Below are 14,920 nucleotides of genomic sequence, written 5' to 3'. Positions count from 1 at the left end.
AGGTGATGCCACTGCTGCTGAGCCGTGGACCACACTTCGGATAGCAAGGAGTTACACTGATGTGCCTGGGAATGGGGACCATATACTATGCAGGCTGTTGCATTAGGAGGGTGGTGGGGAAAATTCAGGATGTTGGATTGTGTTACCAACTTCTTACAGCCCTCAGTAAGGTTCTACAAGAGACAGGCCCTTAGTTTCACACTGGCCTATGTGAAAATAAAGAAGAAAATACATCTCTGTTAAGAGAGGTTCTCTCTTGGCCAGGCACGGTGGTTCACATCTGTAATGCCAGCACTTTGGGAGGCCGAGGCAGGTGGATCACGAGGTCAGGAGTACAAGACCAACCTAGCCAAGACCACCAAGATGGTGAAACCCCGTCTGTACTAAAAATACAAATATTAGCTGGACGTGGTGGAAGGTGCCTGTAATCCCAGCTACTCGGGAGGCTGAGGCAGGGGAATTGCTTGAACCAAGGGGCGGAGGTTACAGTGAGCCGAGGTCACGCCACTGCACTCTAGCCTGGGTGACAGAGTAAGACTCCGTCTGAAAAAGAAAAAAAAGGGTTCTCTCTGCCTATGAACTGCAATTTAAAAATGGCTGAAATATGATCATGTGACTATGTCATCTTGGTCAACTTTTTAGAGTCTGCCCATATTTGTAGAATGAATGCATGAATGAGTGAGTGAACTTAATATAAGGAAGAGCTGGATAATTAGAGCCTCCCAGCAGTGAAGCAGGTTGCCATGTAAATACTGAGCTCCCCAACCCCGGAAGTGTTCAAGCAGTGACTTGATGACCATCTGTCAGCTTTAATGTAAATAAATATGACCTGGGGATTTTGTGAAAATGTAGATTCTGATTTGGTACATCTGGGTGGGGCCCGAGATTCTGTATTTTTTAGTACCTCCCAGAATATTCCAGTGCTGTAAGACTTTGGACCACACCTCGAGGAACAAAGATGTAGTGGGGAATCCTACAGAGGGTAGAAAGTTCAGCTAGATTAGTAGTTTCCAAATCTGCCTGTATGTCAGACTCACCCAGGAGATTTATTAGAAATAAAGGTTCTCCAACTCCAATGCCAGAGCTAGAATTCTGTAGACCAGGAGCAGAGTCTGGATGCCTGTATTTTTCCCAAGCTTTCCACTGATTCAGATTAGCCTTTGGGAATCACTGAACCAGAGGCTTCTTAAATGTTGTTCAAACTCTAAGCTTACTTTTTAAAAGAATCAGACAAATATAAATCAGGATGAGGCAAAGCCAGGCTGACTAAAATCCCCTTGCTATATTTACTTGGCAAATATCACCAGGGTCAAAACACTGCCCTGTTATTTATGAGTCCCAGATCTATGCTTAACTCCATTTCTAGAGAATTAACATTTCCTGTATTTATGCAGATTGGAATTACATTGCCCTCTTACAGTAGCCTAATTAATGATTTCTAGAACTCCATCAACTTGAAGTGAAACAACATAATTATGTTAAAAAAAAGGAACTTCCACATTAGATTTCTTGGAGAATGTTTCAAAAGATAAAAATAGCAAGGAAATCTAGGATTGTGTGACACATCGAAAACATCCCACAAACGGGAATTGTCCCAATTGAGTCTGTTAGGTCATGGTCTCTTGCTGTCATTGCAGCTGTGAGCAGGGAATTGCAGATCCCTAATCTGAGGCTGTAAAGTTTTATTGCTACAGATTTTATAAGTTCTAGGAGGTCAGAATCTCAGGCAGATTTGATCAGTTTCTGTTTTTCTTGCCCATTCATCATTTTCTCTTTTGACATAGCCACAAATGGGAGGGTTCATGAAGGTGGGCCGGAGCCAGGTTTTAGAACTTGGGGCTGGAGGGAGAGGCTGGACTTTTACCCCACTGCAGGGGTTAGAAGGGCCAGTTGAATTTGTAGGATGTGAAATCCAGTAAGGACCATGATTAAACTGCCAGAAGTGGCAGTGCCTCAGGCACTGGATCCAAATTCAGGGCAAATTTTCAGAGTTTAGACATGGAAAGCTAACAGTGGGGCCGTCACCTCAAGTGGGGCCAGGTACTGAGGTCAAAATGGGCCTCCTAAAATCTGTAGCAAGAAGGGAAAAGAGAAAACATGAGTTACTATAAGCAATGCAGGCTGGTTTTCAGCTGTCAGGCTAGAAAATTCTGCTAGGCTTTATTTCAGCAGACAGACATCATCAGCTATGCAGTAGCCGGGTCCACAGGGACTTCAGAGAGGTGAGAGCAACTAGCCTAGGTTGCCGAGTTCAAGAGCAGAAACCCTGCCTGGGCCAGCTGCTGTCCTCAGGCTGAAGATGGACTATTTCAAATCCATGTGACCAAAAGAGGCAAAACTAGAGCTGGCTCCTTGGGGGACAGGGTGGTGCCATGGCCCACATCACCTCCTTTTTTCTTCCCATTAGATAGCAAGCAGATCATTGGAGAGCCACACAGTCACCAGGAGAGAGAGAATGTCCAGCAGCAGAAGCCAAAAAAAGAAACTTTCCCTTTCTGTCTCCCCTGTCTGTGGCATGCAACCCAGCCATGAGGACGTGGGGTTGAAGCCATTTCCTTTTTCAGTTTCAGCTTCTGACCCTCCTCAGGATTGGAAGTGGAGATTCAGAGGAGGCTGGCAGGGTGAAAGCATGACATCTCAAGAACCAGCTCGTGCTGAAGTCACTGCTCACCTTCCTGTCTCAGGGATGCTCCTGATGCTAATCACTTTGTGGGAATCATGCTCTACGTGTCTGCACGCCTGAGCCCAGCTTATCCTCGTGGCACCCTGTGAGGCGGGCTGCTGCTCCTACTCCCACTTGCCAGAAGAGGAAGCCGAGGCTCAGAGACTGAGTGACCCTTGGGGTTACAGCCACCGAGCAGGCCATCAGAGCCCTATGAGATTTCCTTCCGACTCCGCTCTGAACTCACTCTCAGTGGCCCAAGCTGGACAGCTCCCCCAGGGAACACCGTAGTGGCCCAGAAAACACAGAGCACAGGTTACATTTGGCTCACGTTCCTGGAGTGTCCATTGTAGGTTGCTGTGAAGTAAATTTTAAATTTTTATATGAAAGCAAACAGATAAGTTATTGAATGGGACATAAAAGCATGAATTTGAAAGTTAAAATGTAGGATATTGACCTTTTACTTAATAATAATGTAACAATATTGCTTTATTAATTGTGACAAACGTACCATTGTAAAATAAGATAATCATAACGGAAACTGGGTGTGGAGTGTACAGAAACTCTGTATTATCTTTGTAATAATATGATAAATCCAAAATTGTTCCAAAATAAAAATTTTTCTCTTAAGTAAGATATCAAAGAAATTTTAGAATCTCAGTTTCCTTCAGGGGTACCTGGTCACGATTATCTTTTGTTAGAGGCATATCAGAGGCCGTGTTGCTCGCTGAGTGGAAGCACATTCTACGGTGCACTCTTCCGGCCTCTTGGAAAGCCTGTATTCATTTAAAGAGAGTAGGACGGCGAAGATTCTTTCACTTCCTCTCCCCGGCCTCTGTCCCCTTCTTAGCATTGTGAGAAGAGTGAGAGGCAATAACCACTTCACCCTCCCCAGGTTCCCACCAGAGTGGAAGGAATTCCATCACAGACAGAGACTGTTGGAGCGTTTCACCCCATTCCAGCCTCCACCACAATCTTCCAGAGCATGTATTATCCTCATGTACCCCAAAATCATCAGGGCGGAGCCCCAGGAGGGAAGTAGTGAGAATTCAGCCATTTACAGTAAGTCCTAGGGAGCACACACCCTGCACTCTGCCCCCCAACCTGTGGGTTAGTCAGCAAGCAGGGCAGGACGCCTTCTCGGGGCACCTACTCAGGACCCCAGCCTCCCTCCAGCATAGACACCTAAGAAGGCAGCTTCGCAAGCCTGGGCGCGAAGCAAGCATGAGTTCTGTTGCTTCTGAAAGATTCTTTCAGCATCTGGGAAATAGGCATTGAAGTTCCATCTTAGGTTTGGAAAAGGGGGCTTGAACTGCTATTTTCTCCCAACTGTAAATGAGACAAGATTCAGTCGTTCATTATGATCTCTTGGCTCTCTCTGTTCCTTTCCAGCTTGTGATGGGCAGTGGGGGCTCTAAATCAAGGAAAATAGAAGAGAAAAGAGAAAAATTCAGAAATTATTCCTTCTAGCTACATTTTTAAAATTTTTATTTTTAAGGTTTTTTAAGAGACAGGATATTGCTCTGTCACCCAGGCTGGAGTACAGTGGCACTATCATGGCCCACTGTAACCTTGAACTCCTGGCCTCAGGGGATCCTCCTGCTTCAGTCTCTGAAAATACTGGGATTATAGGTGTGAGCCACCACACCCAGCCCTAGCTACACTTTAGTGCAGTATTTCATTCAGGCTAGAAAACGGTCTTCAGAGACAGCTTTAGAACTGACAGTCAAGAACTTGGACTTGAATGACTGAATTAAGCCAAGGTAATTTTTACACCAGTGTCATCATCTTTATCATCAAAGCAAATCTTATTGATTGCACAATGTAATTTACAGCTCTTGAGAAGTTTCTGATTTAATTTGGGCAAGAGGAAAGATGCATAGAGACAATAAATAGGAAAAGCAAAGGGGAGAAAAAGAATTAGTGTGCAATGCTTTCTGGAGCTTGGCAGACAATGATAGCCTCATGGAGAAGAGAAGGCTTGAGCTAGATATTGGACTTGGGCAAGAAGGGAGCAAACGAGTCAGGTATGGAGAATGGCAGATGAACAGACAGAGGGTCAGGAATGTGCATGGCATGTCAGGGAATGAATAGTTTACTTGGCTGCAACAAAAAGCTTGGGTAAAGGCGCAATATGTGATAGGCTGGGATAGATACAGGCTTAGGCAGTATAGGGCCTTGGCTAATACCTAAGACCTTGTCCTATGGATAGTGGGGTACTGTGTACAGAAAACTACCGTAAAGGGACATGCGGTTTTGGGGCAGACTCAGGAAGACCAGTGAGAAGGCTATGACATTGGAGCAAAATAATTGTAATTTTTTTGCAATTACAGAAATTGGGGCCGGGCGCAATGGCTCACACCTATAATCCCAGCACTTCGGGAGGCCAAGGTGGGTGGGTCAGTTGAGGTCAGGAATTCAAGACCAGTCTGGCCAACACGGTAAAACGCTGTTTCTACTAAAAATAGAAAAAATTAGCCGGGCATGGTGGCGCAAGTCTGTAGTCTCAGCTACTTGGGAGGCTGAGGCAGAAGAATCACTTGAACTCAGGAGGCAGAGGCTGCAGTGAGCCAAGATATTTCCACTGCACTCCAGCCTGGGCAATAGAGTGACACTCTGTCTCAAAAAAAAATGGGGGTAATTCAGGGCAGGGCAGAACCAGAATGTGGGGAAGTCAAGGAAGCCACAGTTGCAAGAGATTTATGAAGGAAAAATGGACAGGATTTGGTGACCAAGAAGATGGGAGGAAGGAAGAGAAAAGAGGAAAAGAAAAAAGAAAAGTACCCAGCGTGTCTCCCTGGTTTCCAACTTGAGTGACTGAGAGAATGATCACATTCCCAGCAGAATTTTTCTTCTTTCTCAACAAGATTTTTCCTGTTCTTTTGTTTCTGGTTGTCCCTCAGAACTAAGGAGAAACAGCCTTTGGGATAGTTGTCCTCCTACCCCATCCCAGCTGGTCCTAAGAGTGAGAACATAGGATTCTCATCCCCCTTTTATATGAAGAGAACCTGAGGGTGTGTAATGTGTACAAGACTGTACAATGAGGCAGAAGCTGACCGGCACTGGGACCTACAAGATCTACTGATTCACAATTGAATTCTAAACATCACAACCCAAGGGACCCAACACAATTACTTAGTGGACCCATTTCTCTTTCCAGAGAAGGAAACTGAGGCCTCTGAATAAAGAGTAATTTCCCCAATGTCACATGCTGCTGACTAGCAAGCTAGGACTAGAGCCAGGCTTGCTGAGTTTTAATAATCCAGTGCTCCTTGCATTTTCACTAGTCGCTTTGTCACATCTGTATTCACGTGCATGTGCAAACACATACACACACATATACATGCTTGCTTGCTTGAGAAACAGGGCATTTATTGGCATGATATTTTCTTTATGGACTTATCACAAAGCATATCATCAGACCGCTCACAGAATAACAATAGCAATCAAGATTGTTTTTTGTTTAAAATACTGTGTTTCTTTATTTGTGGCTTAAGTGGGAGTTGGTTTATTGCCCCATCTCTACTCTGAGCAACTCAGGATTTATTCAGGGTCAGATTGTCTTGCTCCATTGAGGTCTGTCCCCTTTCCCAGCCCTATGCCTACATTACCCTGCCAAGGCAGGGAACAGATCTGACAGCTTTTTTGCTTAAGCAAACTTATTAAAATTCATAATTTATCAACTAATTAGGAAGAGAGAGGATTAGGAGTAAGAAAAAAATCAGAAGCACATACTATTAGGTGCTCAGTGAATGTTTAAGAGGAACAGGGAAAGAGGGAACACTGAGGGGAAATGGGTGAATGGCGTTAACTGAAAAAAAAAAAAAAAGATTTTCCATTAATGAAGAGAAGGAAGAGACAGCATTCTGCCCACCCACCAGGCTGGTTCCCAGGGAAGCCCTTCAGTCCCGGCATGCTGTGGCTAATTGGAAAAATGCATTGATCATAGGTTTGCCAGTTGGAAACCTTATGTTATGCCAATCTCAGAAACCACCAATCATCAGATCAATTCTCCCACTAAAAAATACCAGGAGGCTGGGCTTGGTGGCTCATGCCTGCAATCCTAGCACTTTGGGAGGCCCAGGCAGGAGGATCACTTGAGCTCAGGAGTTCTAGACTAGCCTGGGCAACATAGGGACTAGTAGAGAACATCTGTCTCTACAAAAAATTAAAAACTAGTAGGGAATGGTGGCACATACCTGTAGTCCCAGCTACTTGGGAGGCTGAAGTGGGAGGATGGCTTGAGCCCTTGCACTGATTGGTGATCACGCTACTGCACTCCAGCCTGGGTGACAGAGGGAGACCTTGTCTCAAAAAAGAAAAAAAAAGAAAGAAAAAACTGCTAGGAGAAGGTAACAGAGCCTCCTCCTGTCTGCTAGGGAGACATACAACCCATCCCAAGTATTTCTTTTTCTCATCTACAAATCCCTCCTCTCTCCAAAAGGGGCTGCCTGGCAATGTCCCCATTCCTTCCAACAGCTCATGCTGCCCCAGGACACCATTCAGAGAAGCTCTGCCATCTGCACACCCCTCCAGAGGCCAGGGACAGCTTAAGCCAGAGTGCCTGGGTTCCACCCTTCTCTGGGGTAGAAATAGTGGATGAATCCCAAAAGGGGTAAACATGGGCATATAAAGCCATCCTTGGGACAAGAAGTCTGTTTGTTTGGTGTTCTAGGAAACCAACAAAAGGAAATGCATTTGAGTCAGGAAAGAAAAAAAAAAAAACAACCCTGCCCAGCTATGAATGACAGCCAAGCCAGCAGACAAGGGTGAAAACAGACAGCTAAGGAAGGGACTAGCTGCGCGCCCATGGGAGACGGCACCTGACATGGACCCAGTGTGAGAGCTACAATCACCTTACACAAACAGATTGGTCACTTTGTTACTGACCATGAGAATCCTTTGGATCAACCAAAGGTTGTGTATGCAGCATGCAGCATTCTAATTCTAGAAGGCGACAGAGGTGAGCCAGCTATGTCCAAAATCAGTCTCATTGATAAACTGTGTATTTCTGGGAAGTGTGCATGCATGTTTGTGTATGTGTGTGGGTGTGTGTACTGCCATGTGCCAGCAATAGACCTTATCTTCATTGGGTACTCCCTGCTGCTGCTGCTATTGCTAAAATATCTTGGACTCTGCACTGTCATATGAGAAGCTATTGGCCTTTTTAGCTTTTTCCCAGACTTTCTGCCTTCCACTCTCCATTTCTCAGGCCAATTTGCCATTCCCACATGGGAAGACATCTACCTGTGCTACAGATTTGACTAGACTGAGATAAACCCATGACAACATGTCATCACATGTCAGCAAAGCTCTAAAATAAAAATTAGCTATAGTACAATAGGCATGTCACTGTCAGATTGACTGCCTCCAGGTGTGCTTCACGCCAATATCAAGGAAGGATCTTACTGGGCTGGAGTTGACACTGCCCCATCCTATTTGACCCATTACAGAAAGACCAAATCTAGGACATATCATATCATGTCATAACATGATAAAACCCAGGAATGATCAGACCTGTATTTTGCTGTTACCCTGACTCCATAACTCACTGCATTTTGTACATAGGAAGCAATGTTATCCCATAGGGTCTTCTAAAAGGAAGTTCCATCTTCAAATTATTCAGAACCAACTAGGTCAAGATCTGCCTAATGACACAACTTCCTGAACATATTAAGCATAAAATTCAGAGGGAAGAACCTTGAGAAGCATGTGCCAAAGTTCAGGGAATGGTCAGACAAAGAAACAATGCTTGGCTAAGGAGATGAAGTGTGTTTCAAAGAAAACAAGAAGAACCTGATGTCCCACTCACCTCTCCTGGACACCTGCCTTCTTCTGAGATGCCCAGCTCATTTGCCTGGATTCATCACAAGAGAAGCAGTTTTTAGATATATTCCATCATCTAGAGAAAGGAAATATCACTTTTTTGAAGGTGAACCAAGAAGTCTGGTTTGGGGTTGATACATTTTTGACAGTTGCTCCCAGAGTATTTTCAACTCAGAGTATGATTTCGTAAAGAGGCTTATTATGTTTTAAATTGTCTGTCTGTAAAATACACTCTCATGAAATTTTGTTTTCTCAGAATCTTCCTATTTCCTTCTTGTATGAATCTAATGAGCTTGAATTTCCAAAGTCATTGAGGTAGGAAAGGTATGTAGCATTATACTTGAGCTTTAGGTCAATAATTTATAGGATAGTGGTGGTTTTGTTTTGTTTTGTTTTGTTGAGACAGAGTCTCGTCCTGTCACCCAGGCTGGAGTGCAATGGCATGATCTTGGCTCACTGCAACCCGTGCCTCCCAGGTTCAAGTGATTCTCCCACCTCAGCCTCCCAGGTAGCTATTGCTAAAATATTACAGGCATGCACCACCATGCCTAGCTAATTTTTGAAGAGACGGGGTTTCACCATGTTGACCAGGCTGGTCTCGAACTCAAGTGATCCACCCACCTCAGCCTCCCAGATACTGGAGTTTTTTAATGGGCCACCCTATAGAAGGCATGAAGTCATAGAATCATAATAATCACCAAAACCAACCACTGATTTCACTACTAGAAAATTTGAGACACCAGAAGGTGAAGTGACTTGCCTAGAGCCATACAATGGCAGAGGCGGGGACTGCAACCCACTATCCTAATGACAAGCTTAGGGCTCTTCTCATCCTTTGGTGGCCAAAGTATTTTGAAATTTTGACCAAAAAAAATTAATGTTTATTAATCATTTTAAATCCAAAAGATGAATCCATTGGATTCCACAGTAAACGGGGTGGAAAGTAAGGGAGGGATCAAAGGGCAGCGAATATATGAAAGGGGAGGAGAACCATTTAGGTTGATGCAAAAGTAATTGCAAAAACTGCAATTACTTTTGCATCTACCTAATAATTGTTCATAATTCTAAGAGCTATTCGGATCCCATTAGGAGTTTAAGAGGGACAAATGTGCTCAGGGCGTGCAGCTTTGCCTTCCAGGACTAGATCAGGATCATGCACTTAAGTTGAAAGATGGAAAGAGGAGTTGCTTCACCCACAGTCAGTGGTATTGCATCAACCAATCCCTGCCATTCTGCAGTTTCCTGGTGCATGTGCCCAGAGTCACATGGTGTTTCCTGCTAAGCCTCAGCGTCTCCTCCAAGCCACACTAAAATCTTTCCTTCTGGGCCTTTCCCAGAAATACATTCTTGCTGGAAGGTATAAAAGACCAGCTCCTCCAAGCAAAGCAACTCCCTGGCTGCTGCGAAAAGACAAGGCACTGGGCAGGTAAGACTCTTCAACTTTCATCTTTCCTGGTTTCTGCAAAGTTGATGATGAAATTTCCTAATGTCTTCTCAGGAAGCTTAGCACTGGATTTGGACTTGTCTCTATCAGGCATTTTCTGGTGCCAGCTTTAGCCACCCCATGGCACACTCCCCTTGTTTGGTATATGAGAGAATGTAATTAAGCCTCCCCCAACCACTGTGGGGGAAAAAGGCTTTTCTGTGTCTGAAAACTATGTCACAGAATCATAGACTCTTAGGGCTGGAAGGTACCATAGACCTCTCTTATCCACCCTGCTTAGGAACTGAGATCTAAGCAATTTAATGTGTCCAGAATCATATCGGAATTTGGGGAAAAACATTGACACAATGGTGCTCCCTGTGCTATTCTTGAGACAGTGTGATGAAATCTGGCCTCTCCACTATAGTGGAAATTTTGCAGTGTTTTAAAGCGTTCCCTAAGCCGGAGCTGTCAAGTCTTCATCTTATTTCCAGCGTCTCATGCCTGCCATCTGCAGCAGATCTGTCCATCTAGTTTGCCTGGTCCTAGCTGTCTGAAGTGCCCTGTGGACACCTGGCTGTCAAGCAGGTGTGTGACCTGTTTGCAGCAGTGCTAGGCAGGCTTCATTTTGGGAGAATGGGATGGTTAAATCATATTTGTTTTTGATGCAATTGTGTGCCTCAAATCTTTTGGTTGAAGTAGATTATTTCTGCTCTAGAGGGCTTGATAAGAGCTATCTCTTCATTCTCATCCTGATCTTGGAGTCACTCAAAAGATCAAGAGAGTGTTCCTGTGGGTGATGGGGCAAGAATTATGGCTTTCCTGTTGGCTCACTCCACCACCCTCCACAGGGCTCTTTCCAGTCATGGAAGAGAATCTCACTGACTTCATCCCTTCTCGGGCCTTCCCCCATCTCTTTGGTGACTGCTCAGCAACGTTGAGAACCAAAGTCTGGAAGGCCTTGGTACTCAGAGTGTGGTCTGCAGACCAGCAACATCATCATCACCTGGAGCTTACGGGAAGTGCAGATTTTCAGGCCCCTTCTATGACTTTCTGAGTCAGAATCTGCATTTACTCTACTCTAGGTGATTAGTAGGCACATTACAGTGTGAGAGGCTTGCTGAGAGACCATCTCTGCCCTCTCCCTCTGCAACCTCCAGATGCCGAACTTCTCTGCTCTAGGAGTTTCATTCATTCAGCATGCACCCAACACCTATTATATATTGACATACTTAGGTCCTGGAAAACAAATACATAAGATGGAACCCTTCAGGAGTTCATGGTCTGATAGGGGAAACAGATGTGAAGACAGTAATATGAGATATGGATGAAATACTGTGGGAGGACAGAAAAAAGAACAATCTAACTTTTCCTGGAGAAAACTGGTAAACTTCACAGAGAAGGTGGCATTTGGTCTGGGTTTTGAAGGATGAATAGGAGTTTATTTGGCAGAGAGGGTATTGTATGGGAAAGAGCATGAGCGGAGGCATGGGATTGTGGATCAGCCTGGCATTTGAGGGGCAAAGGCTGTGGCTCTGTCTCCAGATAGTGCTTCATGTCCCAGGGAAGGCTCCAGGCTTTGCTGCAAACCAAAGGGTTAGGGAAATGGTTTCTGCACTCACCATGTTGATAAGAATGCAGATAAATATCCACACATCACAGAAGCCTCTTGTTGGCCGTTTACACTCTAAAGCCCCATGCCCTCTTGCCCTGCGTGGTTCTGGCTGCAGATAGTGTCCCTTTAGAATCTTTTTGCACACCCCCTTTTCAGTGACATGACCTTGTATTTACCTGGCTCTGATTTTTATTCACACCCTTCCTTCACACCCACCAAGAACATTGCCAAAGACATGGGAAAATAATTTATCTGTGGCCTTGAAGTCCCCACTCCTCCACTTTCCAGTGAGGAGAGCATGAAGGGGGTCCCAAAGAAGAGGAGAGGAGAAATGAGTACTTAAGTATTATTTCCTGTTTAATTTTCTCAACTTTCATGTCTTCTTCTATGATCTTGTCTTCCTCAGGCTGTCTCAGATGATGCCTCTTTAAAAAATGGACTAATCTTTTACCTTGTGTTTGTCATTTATTATGAAATGCATTAGTCATTCAAAGAACAACATAATGAATGCTTGTGCTCACAGCCCTCTTAAAAAAATCAATGATGTGGTGGTTGCCAGGAGCTGGGGGGAAGGGGAAATAGGGAGTTGGTGTTCAATGGGTATAGGGTTTCAGTTTTTACAGGATGAAAATGTTCTAGAGATCCATTGTACAACATGTGAATATACCTGACATTATAGTACTACATAGTTTAAGTGACTAGGATGCTAAATTTTATGCTATGTAGTTTTTTTGGGTTTTGGTTTTTTCTTTTCTTTTCTTTTTTTTTTTTTTTGGAGACGGAGTCTCACTCTGTCACCCAGGCTGGGGTGCAGTGGTGCAATCTTGGCTCACTGCAACCTCCACCTCCCAGGTTCAAGCAATTCTCCTGCCTCAGTCTCCCCAGTAGCTGGAATTGCCAGTGTATGCCACCACGCCTGGCTAATTTTTGTATTTTTAGTAGAGACAGGGTTTTACCATGTTGGCCAGGCTGGTCTCCAACCCCGATCTCAAGTGATCTGGTACCTTGGCCTCCCAAAGTGCTGGGATTACAGGCATGAACCACCACACTTGACCATGTTTTTTTTTTTTTACCACAATTGTTTTTTAAAGTCAATGATACCTTTTCCTCCAAAACCATCATCTCTGTTTGTCTGAAGGGCAGATTTCTGCTAACTCAATGAACCCTGCAATGGGTCCCCTGAAGTTGCAAAATATGGTGACAGAGGGATAGGAGGTCACAGAATCTCTTCCTCCTTGGGGCCATGCGACTCTAAGGACAAGAGCCCACTGAGAGGTCAAGCTGTTTGAGAACTCATCTTGGGGAAGGGGGAAGTAACAGAGAGAATCTTGGCCAGAGAGGTATTTATTCATGCCTTGCCTTTTCTCTAGAGTTAGCTTACAAAAAGTATATCCAACAAGATACAAATTATTCGAGGGAAAAATTGGAGGCGGACAGGGGTGAAAGAGGCTGAAATGACCTGATCCAGATACAGAGTTCTCCTGGTCTGGCCTATTCCAAGTGGAGATGATTTGGAGAGGGTGTGCAAGACAGGTGGGGAAATCTGTCAGGCAGAGCTCCAGAATTTCTCTCTGGGAGCTGAGCCTCAGGGAGACATGGCTGGGGGGCAACCTGAGGCTGCTCTCCCTGGTGTGCTTCTGGATTCCACCAGTGAATGCCGTGCTGCAGGGAGAGCCCATGCGCTCTTGTGAAAACTGAGGAGCCTCTCAGGACCATGCTCTAAACACACAATCATTCCATCTGTACACTGTGGCTGCCTCCCCGGGCTGGAGCCAGAATCTCCTCAGAAGACATACGGGGTCTGTTCCACTAAGCCCAATGAAGACCCTCATCAGAAAACAAAGCTGCACAAAATTTAGTCTAAAGACTTTCGTTCAGAGTTAAAGCTCATGGCGAAGGGGTTAATCCATGAGCTGGAATCTTCCCAGGCAGGCTGGGGCACAGCTGTGGGCTCAGGGGAGCTCTGAGCTTTGTCATAACTTTCTTTCAGTATTGCCATCAAGTTGGCACTTTGAGGGATGGGGAAGCCCCTGCCAGGTTTCCGAAGGGAGGGGCTGAGTGTCTACCTCTCAGGCACTCTCCCCTGGGGCTGGGCCAGAGGAAACTGGCTCGCAGGGAGCCGTGCATCCTGGAGGGAAGGAAGGAGGAGAACTCAAAGGCAGGCTCCAGGCTTGGTAACAGCATTTCTCACACCTGTGACAAGACAGGCACAGCGTCTCAGGACCACAGGCTGTCAGGACAGAATTGGACATTCTGGATCACTTGGTCTCACCTCCTCCCATAGCAAGCCAGGACCCCAGAGATGTTAAGTAACCTGCCTAAGGTCACAGAGCTATTTGGAACAAATGCAGAATGATAAATCAGGGCCTTCGATCCCGAAGCCTGAGTTCTTTCCCTTCCACCACGGCTTCTCCTCTTTCCATCGCTCCCAGCACCTAGCACAGGCCTGTGCATAAAGTAGATGTTTCATTCGTTAATGTGGCTTCTCCTCCTCTGTTCCAGTGTTAGGGTGTCTGGCGTTCCTTGGGCTTTCTCTGCTTTCTGTGATTCAAACCCTCCCACTTGGGCTGTAGAGAGGCTCACAGAGTGATCCTGCATCTCGTTTCAGCGATGAGGATCCTTCTCCATCTCCCAGCCCTCCTGGCTTCTTTCATCTTGCTTCAGGCTGCAGCATCTGCCACAAGAGGTGAGTGTCTCCCTTTATGGGTTTTCTGGGGCTACTGTCACAAAGCACACCAACTGGGTGGCCTAAAACAACGGAAATGTATTCTTTCACAGTCCAGGAGATAGAAGTCCAAAATCAAGGTCTTGGCAGGCCTGTGCTCCCTCTGAAGGCTCTAGGGAAGAATGCTTCCTTTCTTCTTCTAGCTTCTGGTGGTCCTGGTATCCTTGGTGTTCCCTGGCTTGTAGCTGCAACACTCCAATCTCCGCCTCAGTCTTTGCATGGCCTTTTTCTTTGTGTGTCCTCTCCTCTTCTCAAAAAACCATCATTCATTGGATTTAGGGCCCATGCTAAGGCAGTATGACCTCATTTTAATTCATAACATCTACAAAGACCCTACTTCCAAATAAGGTCACATTCTGAAGTTCCATTCATATGTGAATTTTGGGAGGGCCATTATTTAACCCACTACGCTCTCCTTGTTGAGAAAACAGATCCTGTCCTCCATGCTCCAGACACCAATACAAGAGCGAACAGGGAATCCCATTGCTATCATGCCATCCCCTTCTCTACGTCAGGGTCCTGGTGATCAGTGGGTCCTCCTTAATGAACTTGTGATAGTCCACGAGACCATCTCACCAGGAACCAGAAAAGTCCCTACAGCCCAGTAACCCACGCCACCCTGAGTGGCCACACTCCCTCTTCATCCCATCTCTGGGCATTCTAGTGAGA

General features: G+C 45.4%; 1 protein-coding gene across 4 annotated transcripts in view; it reads left to right on the top strand.

Annotated features, from left to right (window-relative positions):
- The first annotated feature begins 9,738 nt into the window (after nt 1–9,738).
- The window catches only part of LPO (lactoperoxidase), a 30,296-nt gene continuing 25,114 nt past the window's right edge, over nt 9,739–14,920 (top strand). For 2 of the 4 annotated variants that reach the window (XM_077970961.1, XM_077970959.1), the window contains exons 1-2: nt 9,760–9,914; nt 14,135–14,212. In XM_077970961.1, coding sequence (XP_077827087.1) covers nt 14,137–14,212 — 76 coding nt within the window. In that variant the 5' untranslated portion in view covers nt 9,760–9,914; nt 14,135–14,136. Of the gene's footprint in view, nt 9,915–14,028; nt 14,213–14,920 lie in introns of all 4 variants that reach the window. The other 2 variants (XM_077970958.1, XM_028836299.2) reach the window with 2 other exon arrangements.

The sequence above is a fragment of the Macaca mulatta genome, chromosome 16, assembly GCF_049350105.2.
Source record: "Macaca mulatta isolate MMU2019108-1 chromosome 16, T2T-MMU8v2.0, whole genome shotgun sequence".
Lineage (NCBI taxonomy): Eukaryota > Metazoa > Chordata > Mammalia > Primates > Cercopithecidae > Macaca > Macaca mulatta.
Note: the sequence above shows the minus strand (reverse complement) of the source record. Positions and strands in the feature narration are given on the sequence as shown.